The sequence below is a fragment of the Phaenicophaeus curvirostris genome, chromosome 8, assembly GCF_032191515.1.
Source record: "Phaenicophaeus curvirostris isolate KB17595 chromosome 8, BPBGC_Pcur_1.0, whole genome shotgun sequence".
NCBI lineage: Eukaryota > Metazoa > Chordata > Aves > Cuculiformes > Cuculidae > Phaenicophaeus > Phaenicophaeus curvirostris.
Genome location: NC_091399.1, coordinates 13,372,095 through 13,399,654, shown reverse-complemented (window position 1 = coordinate 13,399,654; position 27,560 = coordinate 13,372,095). Strand labels below are relative to the sequence as shown.

The window sequence follows — 27,560 nt, the reverse complement described above, 5'->3', positions numbered from 1 at the left end:
ATTATCTAAGACTCAGTTCAAACATATGGATGGCCCCTCTCTGTAACACTCACTTCCTTCCTATAGTCCTATCTGTCCATCTCCAAACAACACATTGCTCTTCCGAGTGTGCACAGATCTGTTTCTCTTTTCTACCCCGAGTGGCAGTGACCACAATCGGGGCTGCTGCTGTGCTTCTGTGACCAGACCACCAGCCAGCCAGAGCGTGCAGCCCAGCTGGTGCACCCTGGCATTCCTGTCAGTGAGGCAGCTGGGCCTGGGTTGGGCTCCCAGGCAGCAACATCACTGTGTGCCTTGCAGGGAGCCTTTGTTGAAGTGACCACTTCTGACATATGTTCTTGTGCTTGTAAGGACAGCTGGTTTGAGTGTAGGCTGCTGAAATGCGGGAAGGTGGCTCCTGACCTTGCCTTCCAGAAAGGTTCAATTTACAAAGGATGTGCTGAGTTCTGACCCCACGTGGGCCATGTGAGCGCAGGGTGTTGTTCTGAACTTTAGCTCCTGTTAGAATGAAGTGTATCGTCTGCTATTATCACACTGTTAACTTAATTTTCACTATTTCGTACACTATTTATTTGATATTCCACTGGATGAAGCAGGCATCAGGAATTGAGGTTTCATAAAATGAAGTAGTTTTGCACTGTAAACACTCACAGTTACTTTGTAATGGGATATAAATTGTAATCCTGCATCTACATCACCCTCCTGCTTTGCTGTTTCGAATAAATAGTACTGCAGAAATCAGCTGAGAAACTTAACTCTTCTATTTTATCACTGAAGTATATGGTATCAAGAAAAGTCGTGGAGAGTTTCCCAAGTGTTGAATGTGCTTTGAAGTTAGTAACTCAGAGAGACTGGACACAGATCTCCTGGCTCCAGGGCAGCAAGCCCCAATACCGTTCTGGTTATATATATTGTTTATGTGTATCTTACACATTTAGAGCCCCTGTTTTGCACATAATTGGGAATTCTGACCTGACTAACAGTAAACACCTGTGAGAAAACCCATCCACTTGCTTTTGCTTGTCTTATATGTATGTGTTGTCTGTAGTTTAAAGTAACTGACCCTGGGCTTGCATGGAAATGTCCGTGTTTTATGTGTGTTTATGTTCCTCTGAATAAAAAGTAATGCATTTTTTCTAGGTTCTCATGGTACTTGGGAACCTAAAGTGACTTACTTGAGGTCATACAGCAGATAGCTGGCAGGACTGAAAATCAGAGTGTATGTCTCTTAATTCCTGGTCTGTTGCGCTGCTGGCTGGGCCCACGGTCCAGCTCTGCTGAAGCCAAGAGGGACAAATACTGTTAAAGAAGCTGAACAAAAAAGCATTTTTTCTTGCTACCCTCCATAACTACATTGTGCGTCTTCACTTTTGAAGTCATTGGAGACAAAGGTGTAGAGGGGTGCAGCTGTGTCAGAGTTTGTTTTACTAAAGATCAATACACTTTTCAATAAGAAAATGCCAAAGAAATAAATTGCATTAGCCTACTACTATATGTATTGTTCCCCTTCGAAAGGTTTAGTGGGGAAGAGTATCTGGTTTGGGACCATGCCTGGGAGGGATGTGCTGTGCCTGTGCTCCTCTCCTGGGAGGTCCTCGGTGGGAATCAGAGGGGTCTGTCTTCCCCAGGACGTCAGGTGCCACAGCCACAGTGCCTCTGCTGGGTCAGCCTGAGCCCCTTGTTCTCTGCATGCATTGTGTGCAGTCACTGGCTCGGAAATTTCTGGGAGACCCTTTCTTAATGTTTTCTTTGTTTTCTGTGGCAAAACCCCAAGGTTTGGGGATTCTGTGTAGGTGGTTTGGTAAGTGACTGGAGTATGTTCGTTAGCTGAACAGACTAATCCTAGAGGGGACTTATAACATAAATGCTAGTGCAAAGGTTGTTTTCTGTACTCTCTTTTTCTCCCTGAACATGGCTATTGGATACTAAACCATAAGTGTTTCATGACAGAGTGAAAATCTCAGCCGATTGGAGTTTTATGAGCTGTTTGAGTAACACTGATCTCTCTGTAAGCAACCCCTTAACCCACTTTTGTGTTTTGTTCTTATCAAAAGTTTAGTGTTGACTTTTAAGGTTTGGTATGTGAAAAATGTCAAAACATTGATTTTCAGCTGCATGCTGCCTGTCATAGATGGATTGGAGTGAATGCATGTGGGCTAGCCTCTAAAATTTTTTGTTGTTGATTCTTGCTCACATAGAGGGCCCTTGGGACAGATGGCCCCTCGCTGCTGATGGTTCGATTACAGTGATCACCCACAGCTTCTGAGGAGTGCGAAGAAAAGAAATTGCTTTCTTTGTCAAGGTGTTTTCAATTCAATTCTCACCCATTAGCCTTGTTTGGTTAAGTTTTGAATTACTCCATCAGGTGACTGTTGAGTTTATTCCCCCACCATGGTATTAAAATGGATTTGGTATAAGATGGAAAGCAAAGACAAAAAAAGATTTGTGCTTATTGATCAGGGCTTCTTCATCTTTATGCTGGTTTAATGTGTCATGAAAAACCAAGATAAAGATAAATGCTGAATGAAAATAGGCTAGAAAATATCTAGTTTTAAAAGATATTTATTTTAACTTCATGAACTGTTTACACGTGCAGCAAACTGTATACTTCAGCTACGACTAATTGGTGTGGTAGTTATGGTTTTAGAGTTTTGTGTAACTGAGAATGCATATGATTGTTTTAATATAATTTGTAGCAGATCAGTATGCTTATAAAATTAGGAAACGTTTTCTCATGTAGTTAAAGCATTCGCAATCAGACATGTTTCAATTGTGGTGCCATGGATGTTCCAAGGAGTAGGAAGCAGCCAGGCCAGATACCAGTTGCCAGTGCTGCTCTGCTTCCATCCCTCCCTACCGTAGCCAGTGAGCAAAACTGGAAGGTTCGAGTTTCATATAGGCAACGTTAATTATACTGGGAGAATGAAAACAGGATAAAAATAGAGAATTTGAAACTGTTTTTGTAACATGGAGTTGCATTCATTCTCTTGCACACACAAGCTGAGTATCGCTACAGAAACCCAAGTCTTGCCTCACAGTCTGATCATAGAGTCAGAGTGAGTATACGATGCAGTAGTATCTGTACTAATTAATTGAAATGTCATAAATAATCTATAAATAAAGCAATGAGCAGAGCCTAACCTCTTCTTGCTGTAGCTGTCCTTGGTTGCAGTGACAGTGTTGGTGGGGTTGGCTCTGCAGAGCTCACCCAGCCCCCAGAGAGGTAGGTCTGAGCTGGCGCAGGGGATGACGTGGGCTGAGGACTGGCCAAGAAGTCCTCTTGATTTGGATTTTCTCATGTATCTTTTCCTGAAGGCCCTCTGCCTTACTACAGGTGTATGCTAGATCAGTGTTTACCCAAGCAGATGAACATCTATTTCTGTATGTATTGTGCTTTCAGAAGACACTTGTGGGGTCTATATTGTGACATGAGCAATGCTGTATCGTGAATGGTGTCGAGTAATAGAGATGATAGTGCTTTCACTGCTGCTGGAAAGTCCCTACATATCAGGGATGGCCCATTTAAAGAATGATGGTCTCTCTCCTGCCACAAATCAGAAGTGCTCAGGTATGAAGCCAGCATCGAAGGCAGTAGTTCTCACACCTTTATGCTTGTCACTGCCCTCTGTTCCTGTACTTGTGAAGAGCTGTTTGAGTTTACCTTCCTTCTTCCCTGCACTTGCTGAAGGCAAGGCTTCTGGGAGAAGGAAAAGAAACACAGGCCAGCCTGCAGTGCCTGAAGAATTGCCGTGTTGCCATCTCCAGTTTCAGCTTTGTTTGCAATAGTCTTGTGGAAAGGAGGAGGTGAGCTTAGCAGGAGACAGCCCCATCCTGCAGGCTTCGTGTGCTGCGTCCAAAGCCAGTGACAGCCGGGGGTTTTCCTAGTGGCTTAGAGACAACATTCCTCTTCCATATATCTGCCAAATAGAGAACATTTAGATAACAAGCAGGGTAGGAAGCAAGGGTGGAGGGAAGGTGACACAGAAGAAAACACAGTATTTTTCTGCCTTTATGCTTTCCATGTGATGGATTTCTTTTATATACTTCAGTTTTGGGTATATTGCTCCTGTTTGGGAGCAGTTTGTCTAAAGCATTTGGCTGGGGGTGACATTAGTGGAGGATGTTTGAGAGCAACGTTTGTCTACTGATAGGCTAAATATGTGTAGTGGACTTACCTTTATAAACCAGATTATGATATTATGCATTCCATGATAATGTTATATATTCTATTATTCCAGTGTATTATTGAGAAATTCCAATATTGCTCTGTCCTGTCAAGCTGTAAGCTATTGAATCATCACTTTTTACTGCTTGTGCTGGTTGATGTTTAAGGCAAAGGGCATAATTTACAGGGAAGTCCTGCCCTTAAGTATGAACCAATTGGGCTGTGACTAGTATGTGGTCTTCACCAGTGTAAAGCGGAAGGAATGTTGCTGCGCTGTTCAGGCAAGAAGTGATGTAAATAGATAATATCTTCTCTGGCCAAGAAGGATGTCCGCAGCAATGTTCTGTTCTTCTTAAAGAAGCAAGAGGACTGGACTAACTTCTGCTTTGAAAAAATATTTACAGAAGCATTAAGTTTTGGTTGAAATTTTTACTTATTTACCTAATTTTATTTTTTAGGCATGTAAACTGTAATGTAAGATTTGGTTTTTATTATTTTTGAAAAATACTTGTAAAAAAATGGCTTGAATATTATTTTTTGTTCCCTGCAACCAGGCAGTTTGCTTTACAGGGTCATATATATCCCTTAGGTTTATGGCCAAGCTGATAACAGATTTGTATTTAATGAATTACGAAGCAGTAACTCAGGCATCTATAAGATACTGAGATGTAGTCTTTGTCATGTGCCAAAAGCTTTTTGATTTTTTTTTATATGCAGTCTATGTGGATTCTACAAAATGAATATAACGTTTTATCTGGTGAGATAAAATGTGTTTCTCTGTCTCTGGTCAGACATCTCTGACATGGGAGAGCCAAGTGATGGGCCACCTCCAGCATGTCTGGCTGTGCAGGAGGCTTTCTTCTTTCTGATTTATTTAGCATATATTGCTTGGTAATAACGTACTTGAACTTTTCTAGATCTTTCTCAAAATCGCTTTGGCATCACTAATGTAAGAAGATGTCACGTAGCCCCCAGTAGTTTTTAAGAATTTTAAAGTCCTGTACTTTCATTTAAGATAAACAAAACACTGCACAATGTGTCTGTTGGCGAGGTGTTGTAGCGAGTTACTGTTTCATCCTTACAGGGTGGGATGTAGCACTTGTATTTTTTGCAAAGGTGAATGACCTTAGTCTTATTGTTTTCAGTTCTTGTTCATTTCATTAGATAACCTCACAGCCTGTCTCCTTGCAGCTTCTTTGAATGAGGGAACCAGTGACAGCAGAACAAAGTATTGTGTTTCGTAAACCTCCCTCAAACATTACCAATTACTTAAGGTGTATATGGTGCTCACTTGCTTGTTCTTCTGCTACCTTAGTTCTTAGATCCTCATTTTCATGAGCTGTAATCACTCATGATTACAAGTTAAAAGCAAAATATTAAAAATAATACTGTAGCTCCAAAAGACAGACAATTGTTGCCACACTTTACAAGCTCATTCCAAAGACTTAGTGGGTAAAAGAAACTCCTCCTTATCTTGCAAAGAGACTGATTGAAGGCTGAACATATTCATTTTATCTGTGCACTGTCTGTGCAATGAACTTTCACCCTGATTAAGGTCTTACCCTGAAGCATGGCTAATAGCATTGCAGCCAAAAGAACCCTTTCTTTCTATCCCTGGTTACTGAAATGACTTACTGCTCTGTCCTTCAGTGGTAACAAATTCGTGGGCAAAAAGGGATTGACCTGCAGCTCTGAAGGAGATGGCAAATTGTGGCTAGAAGTTTTAACCATCTACTTTCTCATAAGAGGGAAAAAGTACTTATTTCCTAGACTTAGAATGTTACAGTCAAGGAAATCAGAAATATCAGAGGAACCGACAAGTACTGGCTGGTAGTACCATCAAAGTCCCGTATCACTGCAGTGCAGTAGGCTGAACCTTGCCCATAGTTAGTTGGAGTTCAGTGATTGACCACTGTTGTCACATCCTTGCTGTTCTGAGTACTTTGAAGAGCTGTTATCACGTAACTTAAATGTAGAAGTACTTGAGAAGAATTTTATGGTAAACTTTGCAGTCAATAGATCTATTATGTGGCTTTACAGGGTGATATACGCATGTCAGATTCACACATTTCAATGCAGGTTTTGAGCTGTTACTGCTTTGCTGGGGTAGTAGTGACCTGCATGTAAAGACCATGGAGTTGCCATGATGTTGTCATGCTGTGAGTAGTTGACTTAGCTGGACCCGCTGACTTCAAATGAGAGTTGTGTTTATATGGGGTGTAGAAGAATGTGGTATGTGTGGTTCTCATTTAAGGACCAGGTGTCTCCTACAGTTGCTGATCGTGTCTTTGTTCTCCCATGCATTAGAAACAAAATTCTGAATTTCCATGAACATGGTGTGTGCATGGGTATCCTGAAACCATTTCTTAAATTACATGTCTGTGGAAAGGTGCAGATAAGTTCTAAGCCTGTAAGTAATTTGGGTTACTTGTAATTTGGGGCATTTTTCAAGCTTAAGTCCTGCAGAAATAATTTTAAACTATGATGCAGGTTTCAGCTAACTTGAAAGCCTGCCCAGCTTATAGTCAGCTACAGGTAAGAGTAGTTTCCTTAGGAAAAGCTTCCTTATGAGAGGAAGACTTTTTCATCTTACACGTGAGGAGTCAGTCTTTGTAATGATGTTTCTGAACCTGACTGTAAAGTTGCTGATATAAACCCCACATTCCTGACTTGCAAGTATGCAACCACGAAGACTTAGAGGTGACAGCTACTGTGACTATAACTGAGGCAGGCTACTAAAGTGTTGTTTTTCATTTTCAGTTTGTTAATGCTGTTGTCCTTTAGTTCACGCTTTGCATGAGAAGAGTTAAAGGGAATAACATTGCAAGTTATTCCAAATATCTCCTACCATGCCAGTGAGAGCCAGGTACCTTCACTGACTAATTTTTAAAAATACTTCTCTTCACAATCCGTTGAAGGCAAAGCAGAGGCCACTGGTGTGGGGAGGGTAAAGGGAACAGGAGCCACTGGGTTCTTGTGTTGTGGCCACACTGTGACGTATTTGAAAGGTGAGTCTAGGTTCAGCACCTTGCTCAAAAGTGGAGCTGATGTTACTGTGTAAGCATCTGTACACCCAGGAAAATCTCAGTGTATTAATATGTAGCAGAAAAAGCTGGCAAATGTAATTCCTGAAACTCACATTTTCTTGTAACTCGTTGTCAAATTTCAGTATTTAACTCTACAAATATCCACTTTGGCTGGAAGGAGTCAGCTTTCCCAGGCGAACATACTTGTGTCAGTGCAGTGTTTTTTTGCCTTGTGTTAATTTGTTATTCTGCTGAACTAGCAACTATTTGAAACTGTGGTGGCAATTTAGAAAGGCACATTGTTGGGCAAGGTGTGAGTAAAGAAGTTGAAGGTACTGGGTTGTTAAGATTTGGTATAATTTTGTAAATGAGTTTTCATTTGCTTTTATGAAAAGGCTGGGAGTCTGGTTGCATTCTGCAACCAGCTTTCTGTGGGATAGTTATAGCAAGAACAGGCTTAATGGTCCTGTAGAAGTTTTCTTTCAGTCAGTGTTCTTTTGATGAGCAAAAAAAAAAAATGTGGACTGCATGATTTTTATAAAAGTATATTTTAAATATTTCCTACAGCGCAGCCTCATTTGCATATTGTCTTTAATCTGTCAGGTTTTAAGTGCCAGAGAAGTTAGCGAGCGTTCCTTAGTTTCACTTTTTTTATGAAGTTGCTTCAATGTATTTTGTCCTTGTTCTTTCTTCTGATTACTGATGCTTGGGTAATAGTGTAACTCCCTCTTTCCCCTTTTCTGTGGCGTCTTGCTCTTGCTCCTGCTGCTGGTGGGTGCTCCACTTTGGTCCCCCAAACCTGGGAGCTGAAGACCATTGTCGCACTGGGATCTTCTTGACAGCAGTGCCTCCTGTTCCTGCTGCACCTCTGGCACCTCATGTATGAAGCTGTTAACGAGCAGATGTTGAGATGATAACACACAAGTCCTTTCTTAGAAAAAATAATCTTTTAATGTGAATGCTGTTTTTTTCATCGGATGATTTCATTTGTGAAAATACTTGGGTTGCAATTACAGTTCATCTCTTATTTTGTTTCTGAATCACTGTTGTAATAAAATACTATATATTGATAGAAAAGCATTGTTATGATTGTTGTTTTAAGTTTCTGTCAATTATTTTACGTATGGAACAGACTTTTGCCTTTAAGCAATAGCAGCATTATAAACTAGGTTTAGACAACTGCTGTTTTATTGCTGAGAAGTACTTACTCTAACAAAATCAGTTCTGCTTATTGTGTAAATTTGTGTTTATAAAGCTGTTCCCTGAGATAATGCTATATCATTCCAGCTTTATTAATTACATTCTTGTGTTCACGTAAAAAAAAAAAATCTGAAACTTGCTTTTTTTTTCCAGACAAGAAAGAAGAAGTGTCTGTAATAAACTTTGCTTTGCTGCCTTCCTTTTCCTCAGTGTGTTTCTTCTCCACCCCCATAACTCCTGGCCCCACTCTCTTCTTTCCCCTCTGCACTGACAGCTTTTTTTCCAATGAATATCTTTACATCTTCAGAGACAATACATTTGGAGGGATACTGAACAGTCATCCAGTCCTTTCCTCTGAACACACTGCTTATCTACTCTGTCATGAGAAATAGTATTTTTACATATGCTTAGATTAGTTATGGAAGTTAAAATTTCTTGGAAGTGGTTTTCCTAAAAATATGGATTACATGATTTATGAAGTTAGCTCTATGGGAATAGATTTTTGAGAGGAGTACGCATATGCTTTCCTCTTCTTTTAGCACTTTTCTTGTGGAGCAGTTCTAGATTTCAACATTTCAAATACTTGTGTTTTTAAGCTTTGCATGTGACTTGCTCTTCTCTTTGTGTCAAATGTGCTGTACTCTTCTGGTCCCTCAGCAAACCTTTCCATGCTTGTCTGTCTCCTGACTTGTACCAAGAGTTGCATCTGCTTTTAACTGTGGTCCTCAGGAGCTTAGCTGGTTCTTTCTGAGTCTTCTCATAAAAAACTTTCTTTCAAAATATGTGTGGACAGACTTACTTGAACACAGATGATGCAAGTGTAGTCAAATAAATCAAACTTCACCAGCTGTGTCTTGCAATGTATGCATGAGCTGCAGAAGTGTGAGATATTCATGCCTAGGATTCCTACTTTCCATTGCTGTAGGATATTTACCAAAGGAGTTCCAAACATTATTGCATGTGCTAGGATGTACTTCTGTAAGAAATGTCTGTCCTGGATGCAGTAGACATAGGAAGAAGTGATACTTCTATCTGCCTAGATCTATTTGCACGTGCAACAGTGAACACATTTACATGTACAGTGTACAAGATGTGCATTATATGTGTGCACTTGACAACTGCCCCTTACCTACTGCATTTACTTGGAATTGGCACAAAGCATTTGTCCTAAAGTCTGCTAGAAAAAGAAAATGAGGATTAGCTCAGTAGTTCCTCAACCAACCGAGTGATTCTTATCCTCTCACACATAAAATCATCAAAAATTGACCAAACATTGCCAAATCAGATAGGGTAAAAATACAAAGTAGTCCTCAGCCTTTGTAAATCTGAAGATGAAATGCAGATAGTTGCAGAATTGGATTGTACTTTCTCTTCCTATTTTTAAATCAGTAGCCTGTTGTTTCATCCTCTGTAGCAGTTGTGAGAAGTTGCCACAAAGATGTGTCAGTGTGCGGGAGCCTGGCCTCAAAAGCAGAAACAAATATAATCTTTTGAAAAAAAGCCCAATCCCTGAGTAGGATAATTATCATAAAATCCCAAGGCTTTTTATAAGTCTTAAGGTTTGGTTTCAGAGAGTGGAGGCACAGAAAGAGTGCAGTGACCTTACTTTTTGAAGCACAAGTCATGTCAGATTTTCTTATTTAACAAAAGTATGGCAAGTAGCTACTAAAATAATGGGTTGAAGTCCAGGAATAACAACATCAAAACCCAGCTCAAAGAAGTTGGACAGATCTTGGAGGTGTCTGGTTTTTTTTGCTGGATGTTGCACTTGAATGTTTTTCTTTAATTGAGTTGTGAATATTTTTTTAAATGTTGGCTCTTTTTGTTCTCATGAGGGATTTTTAAGAGTATTATTTTCCTTGTTTAGACCACATAAACTTAACGGTCCTTTGATGATATTAATATCCTATCATAATATGAAAATAAATGTTGTTATACCTGTGTTTCAGTGAGCTGGAATTTACTTCAGAGTTGTTTTTATTATTTCAAGTGAGACCAAAGTAGTAAAAGAGCACGCTCATAATATGAAGTGAAGATCACAAACTGTGCAGGACACAAAATTATAGTTGCAGGTTTGATATGAGTTAGCATATCAGGACACCAAAAGATGTTACTGGAGCTGTTGATGTTGTTGCAGTAGGTAATGGGGGCTCCTGTGAAATGCTGTGCAGCTCCCTTGGCACCTCACTGAGGTGAGAATTTTTGCCCATTTTTTGACCTTGAATCCTAGGTTACCCAGAACCAAGTTTTACTTAGTTCTGAAATTGCACTTTGCTCCGGACTGACTTTTTAAAATTACGCTTGGTGGTTTTGCTTTAGCAAAGTCTGGCAGTTAAACTTCCACTAAGAACAGTGAAAGAAAGGAATTGCGTTTCTTTCCCATTTAGAAGTTTATACATTAAACATTTTGCAAAGTATCAGAAAACCCTATGATTTTGTTAGTGCTGCTAAAGCTTTCAATATACTTAATGTTTCTCATGTAACTGTGCTTCACTTCTGCCAAAATAATCTGCCTGATTTCATTGCAACAAAGAGGGGAGCTTGCCAGGCTGGTTCCTCCCATCCATCAGCCTGTGCTGCAGAACACTCCATGCACTTATGCACAAATGGTATAGCAAGGCTTAGGAAGTTCTGAACAAGAAATAGATGATAAGAAATGGGAATAGATGTAGCTAGTAATGAACTTGAGTTTCATGAGGTCTAGCAAATGCTTAAGGCCAGAATGCTGCTGGATGAAGCAGTCCTGCTTTCTTTCCACCACAAGTCTGTGTGCCCTGTTTCCCTTCCCCCCACCCCCCTTTTTTTTTCTGGCACAAACCCAAAGGTTTTGGGGAACTGATCTAGTTTACACTGACATGAAAAATTTCAGATGGTTGGTTTGAAATTGGTCAGTTCCCTCATGTGGTTCACCATGTCGCTGCAGGACTGCCTGCACTAGCACGAGAGAGACGATGGGGTAGGGTCACCAGGTAGTGGGAGTGCAGTGAGATTGCTTGTTTGCAGACACGTTTATGTTAGAAATGTTTGTGGACATGAGGCCTTAGTTTTAGAAGCTTTTTTAAGGTTTTTTTTTGATTCTGCACAATCTCCAGTGTTTTTTAATTAGTAATTTATGAATTACTTAACATTGAGTATTTGATATCTGTTACCATTCTTGCTGCTCCCTGCATTTTTCAGATACCACTCCTGACATATAACAACTTTGCTTTTTTGTGATACTAACTTGGAATAAAGATCAGAGATCCCTGACAGTATAAGCACTCATATATTCAGGCTCTTGTATCTGGTCATTACACAGATGTGTTTGTGATTCAAATACACACTAAATAGATGGGAAAGAAGTCTCTGTTTTAAGTAACTGTATTTATTGTCTCTTGTATTTTTATAAACATAGGATCTTATCTTTTGTTTCATGTTTTGCCTTGAGAAGTTCTTGCTCCCTTTAGTAGATGAAGGAAGAGTCCTTGTGCATAGCACATGTGTTTTCTTAAAAGCTGCAGAACCCTCCACAGATGTTCTCAGGACCAAAAATGTACTTGTCCAATAAGAAGAGTCAAATGGCCACACTTTGATCTAAAATCTAAATTAGATTTGAATTAGATCAAAATTAGGTTGAGTTGATTTACAAGTTGAATTTTGCAACATATTCAGTGTGCGTGGTCCAGGCTGGGTTTAACATCTGTCCCAGAGGGAAGGAGGAGTGCTGGCTGTAGTCTCTAGCTCCTTGTCAGCAGGCCAGCAGCAAACCTGGGTGCTGTAGAAGTGCTGTGAAACTTCTTGGGGGTTTGTGATACAGTGTAGCTCTAGCACCTCAGGAAGGTTTTGTGGCACAAGCGATTACAAGCTGTAGGGGGATGTAGAGTGGAATTTGGTTTTCGTTGAAAGGTTGTGATTCAGGTTGTTGTGTTAGATGCCTTCAAAATAATGTTAATTGTAGACTGATGTATAGCCTAAATAACACTGATTATTTTGATAATTAACAGTTTATAATAGGTTAATGAAAACTTTAAGATATTATTGAAATGCTCATTTTAAATGGCTCTGAATGAAAATATTCGAACATGCTAGCTCTTCTAAAGTCTTCCTTGAGAGTGCTGGTTAGGTTGTACTGTCTTTAAGATCACAATTTATGCTTTTCTGTGCCTCATAGAGACCTTTTTGTTTTTCCATTCTTATTTTACATCCTTTTTTCCTCATATGGAAATTCTTAATTCTTATGAAAACCTTAATTAAATTAAAATGTGAAAATTGAACACCTGCTTAAAAATAAAGTACTCAAAGGTTAAAATGAAAGAACTGAATGTGAAAATAGTTTTGTACGTTATAATCTGCTACCATAACAATAAACATGTAGTTTCATAAATATAAAATAAGTCTTTTTAATAATCTAGTTTCTTCCTTAGTTTTTAGACACATTTTTGCACTGGCCTCAAAGCTTGATGCTAAGCTGACCCTCTCTTTAATATTAATGTACACTGACTGTAATACTCTGTTCCTTTGCCTCTGATTAATGCTGTCTGTCAATTATTTACAGATCCAATGGTACTGTGGAAGTTCCCGGAGGACTTTGGAGACCAGGTTGGAAACATGAGATTGAACTTTTTTTTATGTTAGAATAATAATAAAAAGCTCTCCTATTCAGCTGTGGAGAGGCAGATGCTAATGATAGCTAGGAGTTAGTCTTTACCCAACTGGTGGCTCGGTGATTAGAGTGCCTTTCTGACAGGAATATGCAATAGCAATTGTAGAGCACTCTGCATCGTACTAATTCTCTGTGTCACCTTAGTTTTGATACGGCATATTTTATAAGCTGTTACTGTTGGAAGCACTGGGGTTTTATCTGCTTTAAGTTGAAAATGTGGGAAATTTATCAGGAAAACTTTTGCAAACGTTGATGTTATAAATCGTGTTAAGAAAAAGCACCAGAAACAAAAAGCTGAAGACCTGCACATATATATCCTTTTAATGTCAGAAACTGTATGTCACAATCCTTTACAATGCAAAATTTTATATATTTATGTAGTGATATTTTGCAGGTAGATACCCTAGTTATGTGCTTGGGAAAAAAATATCCTCAGACCTATATAAGAGACAATGATCTGAACTTACTCATTTTTAAAGAGTAAAAATCCTAGTTTCTATCCATAATTAATTCTCAAAGGAAAGTTTATACACACAGGACTGAAGGATTATTTCACTGTTTGTAGTGATAGCAAAGCTAGTAATTAGTGTGGGTTTTTTTTCCCTCCTGGACTATTTTATTAAAGTTCAGCAACTTTTAAATGAGTTTCTTCTGTGGAAATATTTTTATTTTCATAACAAAAGTACATAAAACCACTAAATAAAAGAAATATCTCTGACTCAATGTCTCTCTTTGATCTTCATTTTAGAGTGATACTGAGTCTAACATATTCTTCATTGGTAATATCACCATAATGGATGTTCTGGAAATACTTTTGTACAGTAGATCTTGATAAATTGTTGATTTTTTTTAATCAATAATACAAGATTTTATAAAGACAGTAATAAGATGATTCATGGTGAAAGGAATAAATATACCAAATAGAAAGTAGAGTATATGATTAAGGAGTAGCATCAGTCAGAAACGTGCAGCTTATATGATAGTGATAAATGATAAAGCAAAGTGTGCAGTTACATGTTCTTAGCTGGACATCCAGCAAGTTTTGATAATTTTCCTTGCTGCAGAATGATCATCTTCATTGTTATTTAAATTCTCTTTTTTCTAGTCTGTTTTGTTCTTTTTCTTTTGCCTGTGAAAGACTTGATCTTGAAAAAAAAAAGGGAAATTATGTGTGAAGAAAAATGGGAGCTTATTCAGTAAGTCGAAGGTTATTCAAAGAACAGCTGGTGTAGAAAAATGATTAGAAGATGAAGCCCACTAAAGACTGGAGGGGAATCATACAAAGCTGCAATAAACATATCTCATCTATAAAAACCAGAGTCCTCAGGCAGCTCTCTGCCTTGGGCTCTGAAAAACCTTTGCCTGAGTGATGTAGGGAATACAGTGTTTCAGGTGAATTGCTTGTGTTCGTGGAAAATGGTATGTTTTAATCTTCATCCTTGCAAGGGAAATTTTCCTATTGGTACCACTGGATTTGAACTCAATATACAGCAGCTTCTGCAGCGATGCCCTGAGCCAAGCAGTCAAGTGAAATCAGCAGAAGCCTTTTGTGCGCATGTGTATGTGTGCATGTTGAACTTGGTAGGTCTGGATTGGAGACATAAATGTTTACCAGTTTTAACTTTTTTAAAAATGAGATCTCACTAAAACTATCAAGGTTAATTGCAGTGAAAGTTTGTGGGGAGAATATCAGAAAAACAAGAAACAACCGAAAAAGAAAGACAAGAAAAAGAATACTCTCCATCCCATTTTTCAGCCATTTCTATTTTAAATTAAAAATGTGTGAGTTAGTTTTTGGATGTGTCCCAAAGAATCATCTTCCCTAAAATCTAAGGGCTGTCTGTTTGCACAGTGATGTGATAACAGTGGGCAAAATATTTTCCTCTCTTCCTGAAATTTTCTACAGTTTATCATGTCACCTTTTTGTTGCTTTCATAATGCAAAGAAAACTTGTCTAAGCCATTTTGATAGATTCCTCCTCTTTCTCACATTTATCCTCTCAGTATGCCTGAACTTTCCAATGCTGACTCATCCCTAATCCTCTCACTTATTCTTGCCCTGCCATTTGCTTTTATGCTGGGCACTATTCTTCTTAGACTCTTTTTTTTCTTAAATGTCAACTTTCCAAAATCTTGTTTTGCAGAACATCCCATCTGTTTTGGATGGGTTGCATTACAGGAACTACAGATGATCAGGAGAAAGAAAAGATTAGGGATTTGTCATGATCACTTATTCACACACAGTCCATTAAAGAAAAAAAACCAATAAGGTGCAGTTTCGATGCCATAAAAGAATTTGCAAGATTCATTGTTTATTTCCTTATCTGCCAAGACTGCAGGGAAACCATTTATTTTCAATCTGGTAATTCTTTAGATGCCAGAATAAGAAGGAAAAGGGAAAAACACAGAAAGGGGAAATAAAAAAAAAAGTGCTGTTTCAAGACAGGAAATGAAAAATACTTCTCTCTGCCAGGAGCATTTTGTAAAGTAGACTTGATTTGGCTTTGGTCTGTTTTTGGTGGTGGGTCACCTGTTGGTGACTCTCAAAACTATCAGTTAAACAATGAACTCATGCCGGATGGAATTTTAAGTGCAAAGAACCACACTATCGTTTCAAAGAAAATCTTCATTAAAAAGTACCCCAAAAGCTGAAGGAACTGCTCCGTTTGAGAGTTACAATTAATGCTATAACCATGAGTTTGACAGTGTTGAAAAGTTTCTGAATAATCTTAGCACTTTAGAAGAAATGTGAAGATTCTTTGTTCGAGCATATATAGCTTCTCTGTCATTGTGCTCACAAAGTCAGCTTTGGATGAGGAATGGGTTGTAGCCATTTAATTGGTTTTTTAAAAAATTTAAAATACATCTTGAATGTGTATGCCTACAGGCTCTGTCTTGTAGCATGTTCAGATCTCCCCTTGTGCTCAATGAAATTTTTGTGATAAGAGGTGCGTGTGGTTTTGATCTTGGAATTCCTATTTTGTTTATTCAGGCTGGTTATACTGGAGTTTAATTTTCAAACAGGAGTCTATACAGAGAAAATAGTTATGCCATGGTATCTGGAAACAAAAAATCCAGTAGTTTTTAAAGTATTTTTAAAGTGCTTTAGGGAAGCAACCCAAGTAAAAACAATACCTTTGGTTCAAAAATTAAATACTTTGTAAGTGTTGAAAAAGAAAACGTGTAACTCCACAGAAATTCATGTCACCCAGCAGAGCTGTGATCTGCTGATGCTGGCTGTCTCCTCATGGCAGTGGAGTCAGTGGTAGAGGCCTATTCATGTCGGATGTGTCCAGATGCCTCCAGTATGCCTCTGTTCGTAGCTGTTCTGGAAATAAAAACACTCAATTTCTCAGTAACTTAATTGGGTTGAAACCTTCTTGGGAAAGGAGCAGTGTTGGCACAAGGAAGGAGCACACGGTGCCGATAGCACCAGTTGGGGTTAGTGGCCTTGCCAGAGGCAGTGCTGCTTTCTGTCTGGTCTTAACCTTTGAAGTATGAGAAGTCTGACATTTCTTACAAATTATTTTGGCTATTATTTTTATCTGGGTAAGAATTCTGTTGATTTTTAATCTGACTGTGTGTTGGCCCAAAGTGGTTTCCATCTGCAGGAGGTCCCAGATTATGTGGTGTACAGACAAATGGATCCATTGAATAGGTCTGATTTTCATCCCTTCCAATCATGTAATAATTTCTTTCTTGAGTCTGCCAGTTCTCTATTGGTGAAAAACAACTCACAAGAAAGATGATACAAGTAGCTAGTATGGCAGGAGACAGTTTTATCAGGAGCCACTTTAGTAATACAAAATATGACAAGCGATTGTTGGCTGAAGACGTGGGTTGAGAAGGAATTGAGACTGCATTAGACTGTTAGTTGTGTTGCAGACTTCGTCCTGTTGTCTCTCACACTCTGCTTTCTCAGGCAAACAGACTAATTCTGCTTTTTCATGTCAGGATTTTTCCAAACCCTACAAATGAGTAACTAGTGAGGGAGATGGCATCTCACGGGAGGAATCTCTGTAGTGTTCTGTGGAGTTACTGTAACACCCTTTGGGGTATTATCTCATAGTTAATATCATAACATCTGGGTTTTTTTTTATTTTAATGTATCTAATTATGCAAAAATCACTACTGAATTTTGAGGAACAAACCTTATTCCTTATCCTGTAGTGACCGAGCTGCCAAAGCCTAATGTTATACATGTATATCTGTCAGATTCCCATGAAAATGTTTGTGTATATAAAAACATAGATACACATGCATGTCTGTAAATATCAGTTGTTTAAGGGACAAATCCTATGAAGTATAATACTAATATATTAGCCTTCCCTCAGCAAAGCAGACTATATTTTAAATGTGTGTGTTAACTACTGAAAGTTGTTCAGCCTGGCTTATAAGAATGTCTGGTTGGAGTCGAAGTGCTTGTTTTCTTAAAGGATGGAATATTAAAGTGCATGGATCGTGGCAGTAATTATATAAGTTAGGTCAATATGGAAGAGATTCTATTCATTTTTCTTAAAGATTTAAACAACAGCACAGGTTTTATTTTAAAAAAAAAATCTCAAGAAGCAAGTTTAAGTCTGTTGTCTGGGTCAAAATAGTGTGTGGAAGCCAATAGTGATGATTTTGTGTTCCTCTGTGCTCTCCTAAGGGAGCAGCAGGAACCCGGGAGGTATGAGACTGTTTACACTCTTTCAAGGCTGCAGGCATGCTGTTAGGGGATGCATCGCACCGGCTTTCTGCATTTGATGGCTTTGTTCTTTTATTCTGATGAGGCATTAAATACACGTTTCAAATGTTTATGCAAACTAGATAGGTGCTTGCTTTCATGGGTTTTTTTAATCAATAAATCTTAAAAATAAGGTCTTTTTTTGCTTGTGTATTAATAAATTTGATTAGTATTGGGGTACATAGGTATGAGAAAGGGAAGACTCAATCTAATGAGATTACTAATTTTAGAAAGTATTTTTATCTAAATGTTACACATAATCATTTAGTTTAAGGATATTTTGAAACTTGAATTCCTGTATAACTTTGATGAAAACAGTTAACCCACATGAGGTCATGACAGCTTTGTGCATTGCAAGCAAGCTTTATCAGGTTAAGATAGTATCCTGTGATTTCCTGACATTTCTTGTTTGAAATACATACTGTTTTTCATTGAAGAATACTGTGTGTGTGAAGCAGCAATGCTTTCTCTCTGTGCAAATCAGTACTGATAGATCACTGGCAGAACAACATTATAGAGGTGTATTTATAGTTGCTAACCACGCTGTGTGAACAGAAAAGATCTCTCTGGGCCTGATAAATATTCTGTGAAACAATACCCACCTAGACATGCTGGGAACACCCAGGATCACAGAGATCCTTACATCATTCGAGATGTAAATATTCCAAGATGCAAGATGCATTCTTTCTCTCTCTCTCTCTCTTTTTTTTTTTTTTTTAAATTCACCCCAGCAGACACAGAATAAATCTTTATTTTGATATTTGGAACTTTCTTGAAATTCTGAGGACAGGTGGCAACATCAAGTACGCTTATTTTCAGGATTGTGGCAGTTTTGTTTTATAAAGCTTTTAAGTTAAAAATGTTGAACTTCATCAGCATATGGTACTGGCCAGCCTCATCTCTACCAGCTCTTTTGTTATCTTGTTATTGTTATAGGTCTTAATGACAGTTGTAAGCCATAGTTCTGGATGCAGGGGTTAGTCCACCCTGGGGAGGAGAGGCAGAAACAGCAGTGTGGATTATGGAAATATGAATTGATCTAAAAAGCAGCTCTCTTGTAACAGAATGGGACTCAAAGAAAGACTGAGGAGAAGCTGGTGAAAAGACGATGGAATATGATGTGAAAATGATCATCTGAATGCTTTTCTTTTCATTCCCAGCTGCTGTGTTCTGGTGAAAAGGCGTGCATTTGTATATCTTAAGGCTGGGTGAAAAAGGGCGAGATGAATGGAATTACTTGTTAGATATGTTTTCGTTTTGAGTCAAATACATTATGTGCATTTTAATAGACTGTATGCATATATTAGCCATTTTTTTATAATACAGCTGTGATATTGGGGGAACTACATTTTATAGAAATGTTCATTTCTTTCTTTGCTCAAATAAGTACAGTATTAATATTTGACTGTCTTTCAGATACTCTGTATCAGCCTATTGAAAATAACTGTTAGCGATTTGGCTTATTCCTACAGCCTGCAGCGATGTGCCAAACCAAAGAATTAAAAATTAACTGATGGCTGAAGCAGTGATGACAATCATTTGAAACGTCTTCCAGAAAGACTGCCAAATTGTCATGTGTGATGTCGTTGTTGATTGACCTCAGCTGCCCTCAGAATATTCCAGTCTAATGTCACCTAATTCCTTATTCTGTGCTACCTTACACTTTCTCATCTACTTGATTAGTACCCTCCCCTCCATCCATCTTAGTCTCCGATATGTTGCCTCTGTTTTACATTCAGCGTTGCTCTTATGATTCATGTTTCAAGCTTACTGGCGCTTTTTGAGGAATATCCTAACTAGTTCAGCCTCTCTTTATGCTGGTACTGGAGGTATTATTCCTGAACCCTGTGTGTGGTTCTTGACTCTTGTTCTGCTTTTCTTAATGGTAATTTTCTGCAGAACTGGGAGAGCATTTGAGTTACGTTGGTTCACTGTTACTGCTACAGATATTTGAAGTGTTACTTCAAATTAATAATTTATATTTTGTTATATACAATAACTTTCTTTTACATGTCACTTATGTTAGGAAATGGTCTGGGATCAAATGTCATAATCCAAGTATGATGAAATGAAGGAACCAGGGTGCACTGGTGCCAAAGAACAATCTATGGTGGGACTGAGATCAGGAACTGGAGTGAGGACTTTGCCAGCAGCAAAAGCAAGACAAGGGTTGTTAGTGGGCTGCAGCTGAAGGGATCAAGGCTGCATGGTTTGGGATCTTGGACAAGGAATAAGTGAAGGTGAAGCAGCTCCAATCAGGGTGCTAGGAAGGGAAACACATTAATTCATCAGAATATACTTATTTCTGGTACTCATTACCTCTGTGTAAGTTTTCAAGGCATTGTGAAATGCTTGGCTGGTAAACTCTGCTTCTTCCCTAAGCAGAAGTGTTGAGTTTCTCTCTCTCTCTCTTTTTTTTTTTTTTGTAAGTTGTTTCTGGCTGCAGTTGTTGATAAAAGTAGTCAGTAACAAAAGATTCACATCTGAGAAATAGCCTGTCTCTGAGGTTACAACGCATGCATAGTGCTTTGTACTGCATTTAGGCACTCCTAGAAAAATCACGCTGGACTGGTGCAGATGCAGTGCATCAGTTCTTGAATTTTAGACTATAGTCAGGAAGAGGGAAGACCTCTTTCAATTTATAGAGAAATCCTATTCAGGATTTTTATTAATTTTAAGTAAGTGCAGTGACTACTCGGGTTAGATTTGGGAGTGTCTTCCCTGAGTATGGCACCTTTATTCTACTGGATCAAAAATGATACAACTGAAAATTTTCCTGGCTGTAGCTGCTCGTGCTGCCTGGCTTGCTGCCTCCCTCTCCTTTTAGCTGTTCAGAGTTGGTTTATGCTATATCAGAAGTCTAAGCTAAGCTCATTGACTTTATGCTGAAGTGGCTGATGAATGCTTACATGCAGGAACACCAATCTAAAATTGTTGAAGAGTAATCTCTAGCAACAACACTGCAGCAGGGAACCTGAAGTTCTGGACAGGCTCAGCCATAGGTGAATTGATTGGTTGTACATTGCATATCTCCGTGAGGAAAAAATACATCTAAGTGTATGTCCTTTGTGCTTTAATTCTTGTTCATCTGTCCGCATCTGGTAACACAAGGGATATATCAGTGCTTTAAAGTGATGCTTGTTTGCTTCTTCCCTGTCCCACTTTGGTCTTGGAGTTGTTTCATCTCTCTTCCATTTTTTGACACTATCGATAATACCCGATTTTAGTACTGAAAACCTGTTACAAGTGATTCATGTGGGGCTGCGTTATGGTAAGGCTCAGAATTTGACCTCTTCTGCCTGTAAAACAAGGAGCAACTGTTTCCTTTATAAAAAGATCACAAATAATTGTACTTATGAAATGGTAATCCTCTGCAGGTACCTTAGAAATGGATTTCCTTTCTCTGTTCCTTTTCTTTTGGTTATAGATTCTTCTGGCTCAAGAAACAGCCCACACATGTAATCAGTTTCGCTACCATTTACAATCTAATGTGGTTCCCCAAGTTGCCTTATTGCTGACAACTGTGGGAGCCAGCACGCTTCTCCTGTAGGGTTGCAAATTGAGAGATGGATGAGCCCAGTCAAGGGTTTAGCCTTTGAACTGTCTCACCTTATTTATCTGCATAGGTCACTCTCTACTGCAGATATTTTTCTCTCAGTGTGGCACCCAAGTTGTTCGTTTACATATGTGATACATTTATTAACTACTTTTAAGTCTTTGAGTTGCCAGCAAGATTAGGATCATTTTATGAAAAAATCAGTGGAAAGTTCTGATTCTGGAAGAGCATCACCTGACATTATAAGACACCATTCACTCCTCAGCTTGAGCAGACCCGTTCTTACATATTAGCAGTCTGCAGATCTGGTGCTGACCCTTCTGTGTACAATCAGTATCGGGCATTTACTGGGCAGACCACTTATATTGTAGAAGCTTTCTAGGCAAGGAGCGACCTCATACTACTTACAGACACTCTGTTTCTGGACTTGACTTTTAGGTAACTAATGCAGTACTTCTTATTTGTTCTTAGGATTTAGTTCAGAAAATGCAGCGATTTTGTATGTCATGCTCAGGCTATTGTTCCTAGTTTCACTATTGTAGTCTAAATGTTTTCTTGCTTGCTTCTGCTTCTGAAATGTGCCTGAGTGAAACATAATCATTAGAAAACTGAGGGAGTCAGAAAGTGGAAAGTGGTATTTCAAACAAGGTGAAGTTGTTTGAGTTTTGCCTATAAGCCTGAACATGTTTTATGGAACATTCAAGACTTTTTTGCATCCAGGCTGATGATTCCAAGAGGAGACTTGAAAGAACTTAAGTAGTTGTCAAAAAAGTTTGCTGGTTGTACACCCAAAAGTCTGGCAAACTCTAATCACCTGTATTAAACAGACAATGTGGTGCAGTGAGCAAATAGAAGCCATTTTTTAATTCTTAAAGTAAATTGATTTAGCTATTTTTTTGCCTTCTGACTTAAAAATTATCTCCTTTTCTTGCTTCTGACCTTTCATTCTGGTTTCCTGGTTGCTGCATGTTGTGGGTCCTTCTGCCTTGGCTGCTTCCATCAAAATTGAAGTTGATTTTTTTTTTTGTTTATTTCTTTTATAATTAGTACTATGCATGGTTTGAAGTTTGCGGTGAGTTTGAAGTTTTGGAGTATGTTTGGAACAAAATGTTCTTCGAATTGAAATGAAACTGAAACGTATCAAGTGTCATCAAGGGTAGAGTTTGTCATGCTTGAAATTTTATGAATTTTAAAGTGTATTTTATGGAAATGCAGCTATTTATTATTTGTAGTATACCCTTGTAGTTAATTTTCCATTAACATTATATTTTCTTGATGATCAAGAAGAAAGCCTTTTGACCTGAGTGTCAACTATGCTCCATGCCTGATACTCCTTGGATTTTGCAAGTGGCATCTACCTTGCCTCTCATTACAGATGCTGTCGTTGGGAGTACATAATGATAAAAAGTCACTAATTTTGCTACTGCATGGTAATAGAAAATTGTGTGACATACTCTGGTATCCATTTTTGTACATGATGTAATGAACTTTCTTAAAGATAAAAAATACTACCTTAGAAGTTAAATATTGCTCATAGTAATCCCAAGAGTAGAGACGGAAGAGCGTATTTCCTGTTTTTGCTAGCTCTCTGATATTATATAGAGAATAATGGTCTCCCTGACATGAGTCAGGGAAATAAGGGGAAACTATTTATTGGTACATGGGATACAAATTTTATATGCTTGGTAGAGTTGCATGGCAAAGTATTATTTCTTTTGGTTTTGTTTGCCTTGCCAGTTATTAGGGTAGGTGGTAGCATTCAATCTATGCTTATTGTAATGGGAATTTTCTTTGGGACGAAGAGCATTATCATTTTTTATACTTTTATTATGAGTTTCAGGAAAGTTAGGTTTGGGGTTCTTTTTTTAAATTAGCCTGTACCGAACTTAATATTGCTGTAACTATTCTGCTGTTTTTAACTGAGCTTATTATTTTGAAGTGATGCTATGGTATGCTATGCTGGATATAACTGTGGCTGAAAAATGCTTTATTTTTAACTGGTTACATGATGAAATTCAGGAACAATTGGATAAATGGACCCTTCAACATTTTATAACTTATTAAAAGTATCAGAATGGTCAAACTTACTCTGTTTTTTTAGGAAGCCTTGTTCTTTAGTCTTGCAGGATAGTGAGATTAACAGTGCCTTTTAAAGTACTCAGGGTTAATTAGTTAATATGTTCTTTTCTCCTTGTAAGGTGCTTCTGAAAGATTCTCTAAAAGCAGTAAAGTCTTACGAGTACTGCCCGGGACGTCAGGCTCAGTGTGCTGTACAGGGCACAAGCACCCTGTAGTGTGTCTCCAGTCAAAGTGTACTGCACCCAGGTCATGGCACTCTTCTAGTCATTGGCTTGTTTTAATTTATTTTTGTCTGTATTTAATGTACTTTTAGATCTAAGTGACGTTGCAACAATCATCTGTAAGTTAAGTAGCAGATGCAGCTGACCTTCAGGTCTCCACTGCCACATCTCCGATAGCTACATCTTTATGGGATTTTGCTTCTCTAAGATCTCAGGATCTTCTTGTTGCCTCGTTGTATAGAGTCCTTCTTTCCTGCTACCTCATTTGTCTTCATGATTTAACTGTGCCCTGATTGCTCTGTAGCACACAGAGCAGCTAAACTAATTACCAAAAACCTTCAGCTGCCTGTCTGGCAGGTGCAGGTAGGTCAACCAACCTTTTCTTCCTTCCAGCCTGCCCTGAGCATGTAACCGAGAGGTGGCCAAGAGGAGAAGGGTTAGGGAGCAGGAACAAGAGAAGTTAACTCTGGAATTCTGTAAGCGCTCTCCTCATTCATCTTAGACAAAAAATATTTCTCTAAATAAACTTTAGAAAGATGAAATTATGACAATTCTTAGAGAGCAAGTCTTTTAAAAGTGTTTGGGTTTTATGATAACCTGATTGTTCTAAATGTCAGTTGTAGGTTGTGTGATTAAAATTGTGATTAAGAGAGCTTTGCATTTCTACCCTAAACTATTTGCATTTAATTTCTGTGTTCTTCTTTGCTCAGAAGGCAGTTGTGTTCAGAAAGCAGTTGCTACGGTTGTTTTTTTTTTACCTTACAGAACTGCTAGATAATTGCTGAATGATGCACTTTGGAAAAGTTAAAAATAGTTAAAGAGGCCTGATAATGACTTCCATACTTTAGACCTTTGGACTTCTGTGAATGTAATCTAAGATTAAAATTTTTTTATTATTCAAACCATTTGGGCCTTTCTTTATTAGAGCTACAATTTTCTAATGAGATTTTTAGCAGAGGTATGAGCTAAGTCTTTGAAATATAACTGCTGCTGCTGGCTTCGCATGGATCCCTGCTGTGGATGTGTGTGACTTAAGAGAAAGCAGAAGGAAAAGTCAGTGGCGAGGACAGAGCTTGTCTTTTCATCGGTTGTTTTATGTGGCAGCATTAGAATTTCACCTTTGTTGAGTCTTTATAACGAAGGGGTCAATGCTGAAAGATGCTAAACAGACTGTCTTTGATTTTAGAATGAGCCTAAATCTGTGCTTAACTCTAAGTATTTAAATATCCCCGTTGAAGTTACTGGTTTGAGTGAGAAATACCTGTCATGACTGTCTTAAATCTCAAGCAGATTGCTTGTTTGGACTGGCACAGGGTGACTGAAAACAATGGTAAGAATAGAAACCCTTTGGAGGAAAGCTGAGAGAGCATGTTGGATTAAGGGTGAAGAAGAGAGGGCATTGGAGTTGGAGATGGAGATTTGAGTGGGGACAACTGGTAAGAAGAACGAAACCAGAGATTTGCTATCAGGTGTTTCAAGAGAACACATTTAAAAGGAGGTTAACAGGGAGAGGAAGTTCTGGCAGGAAGAAAATAAGAGTGTTGAAGGACAATTAGATGAAATACTAAAATAGAATAGGAAGTAGCTTTTGTCAACAAGGAAAGAAAAAGGAAACTCTTTAATAAAGTGGATATGACTAAGATAAAACTGACAAAAAAGAGAAATTCCCCTTTCAGTGAAAAAGGACAGACAAAAGGATTTCACTAAAATAAGGTAGAGAAATAAGAGACAGACAAAAGATAGAAAACCACTGTTACTAAGAAAGAAAGCACTTCAAGAAGTAAGGATAATTGTGGGGGGAAGAGAAACAGCAAGTGTGTTTTATAATGATATGGATGACCATATATTTGTGCTTCTATAGTTGGATTTTCTTTGGCTGACTTCTGCGTCAAAGAAGAATAGAGATGAGGATAGTTATTTGAGTGCTAGTTTATATGAATGATTTTGGTAACCTGATCTGGATTATGTAATTAAGTAATTCAAATCATCTTGGTTACTATCTGTTTTATTATATTTAGGCCATTTCTGGTTTCTGTAGGTACCCTGACATGTCTGTGCGATGGACATGGTGTGACTGTGTCTCATTGTAAGCCTGTTTCCTTTCTTGAATGGACCTGGGGGAGAACCCACCTGCTTGCTTGAGGAACAGTCATGCTGCAGGTAAACACAGAAACAGCTGGAAGGTAGCAGGACTCTTTTAAAAGAACAGTGTATGAACTGCTATTTATGAAGTTGTTCAGCATTCTGGATACCTTAAAATATTACTATCATCAGTGAAGATTTTCAATCCTTCACTTGGGAAAAATCAGTTTATTTTTGCTCCCTTCTTAAATGTAAACTGTGGAATAAGTTATAATGAGAAAAATAATGCTGGGGTGAATAGTTCCCACATCCTTCTAACCTCAGAAACTAATCAGGTTAAGCTTCTATACTCAATTATTTTAGTAGTGTAATATTAAGTGGTGAACTTAATTTCTGCCAGTTCGTCAGGCCTCATCTGCATAGAAAAAGAACTGGTTGAAATGCAGAAGTTAAAGTGAAAGAACCCACTCATACCTGTGCAGAGACACATTAATAAGCTGATTCTGTTATATATATATATATGTAAAATCTGGTGCAATTTTCCTATAGAAGAATCTCCTGTATCTTCTTCCACCTGTAGGAAGATTGTGTCTAGTTCGAGTAAAAAAAGACACAAGTATCCTCTCAAGTCACTGCTCTACGATGTATACTGAACAGCTTCATACAGATTTTTATATCTATATAGATAAAAATCTTATCTTTTCTAGTTATAGTAGGGAATATGGTGTATATCTTGAATCCAACCAAAATGACTAACCAATATTTTCAGTTAAAGGCAAGATTGTGAATTATCATGAGCCAATCCAGAAGTCTGGCCTGTATGAGTTCAGAAGCATCTTCTACTATCTTTTTCATTGCTTTATAAAATGATGGTACGCAGAATTACCTGTACGAGTATCAAAACCAGCAAGAAATGCTAATAATTCTTACTTTTTAGGCTTCTGTAATATTATCTCAGTGTGTAGCCAGTTAACATGACCGGGTCAGGCTGAAGTTGCGTATTGCAGCTGATGAAAGTGAATTAATAAAACCACTGGATCTTGAACCTGTGAAAGTGTTAGTTTCAGCTGCTGTGCTATAGGTGTAAATACCATTTCCATTTTTGTTTAAGCTTTTTGTGAGGGAAGTAGCATGCTGTAATTCACATTAATTTTATGATTTTCTTCTTTCATGTGAAGCTTGTAGAAAGAATGAGATACTTGTCCTCTTGTCCTTCAACTTAGCAATTAAACTCTGTTGCATATGCAACTATAGATGTTTATTTGGTGTTTGAAAGCAAAAAAATAGATAATCTTTCACTTGGGGTTTTTTTTTTTTTTTTTACAAAATTATTATCCTTTCCCCGCATGTACAATTTCATTCCTTTATGACACAGCAACCATTTCTGAAGGCACTAATACTGTGAGAACCAAAGGAGGAAATAATCATGGGACACAGTCAAGGATATCTTGCTTTCTGAAGACTTCTACAACTTCTTGTCTTCAGTAATAAGTCCTAGCAGAGTTATGGATCCTTGAAAATGATGACCATTAGGAGACAGAGCTCAAATTTTATTAATTACAGAGGTTACTGCAAGTATCAACTGTGGTTGTACATGAATAATGACTGTGTATATGAATGTGTATATAACGTCATTTGCATTTTAGATTTGTCTGGGAGCATCTTGGGGGCATCTTGTTTTCTTCCACTTTAAAAATCTGAATAGCACCTGTAATTAAGGGAGAAAACTGAGCCCCGGAAGCTAGGTAGGAGTCCATCTATTGATCTGTGTAAACCTGGCTTACACTGTCAGGGGAGCAGCAGTCAACTGCTGAGCTGCTTTGTCCCTGACATAAGCTGAGAGAGGGGTTTTGTGGTTTTT

General features: G+C 38.2%; 1 protein-coding gene across 3 annotated transcripts in view; it reads left to right on the top strand.

Annotated features, from left to right (window-relative positions):
• DENND1B (DENN domain containing 1B) overlaps positions 1-27,560 on the top strand; it is a 165,178-nt gene that overhangs the window by 29,106 nt on the left and 108,512 nt on the right. For all 3 annotated transcript variants that reach the window (XM_069862529.1, XM_069862528.1, XM_069862530.1), the window contains exon 3: positions 12,926-12,969. In XM_069862529.1, the coding sequence (XP_069718630.1) occupies positions 12,926-12,969 (44 nt within the window). The remainder of the gene's footprint in view (positions 1-12,925; positions 12,970-27,560) is intronic.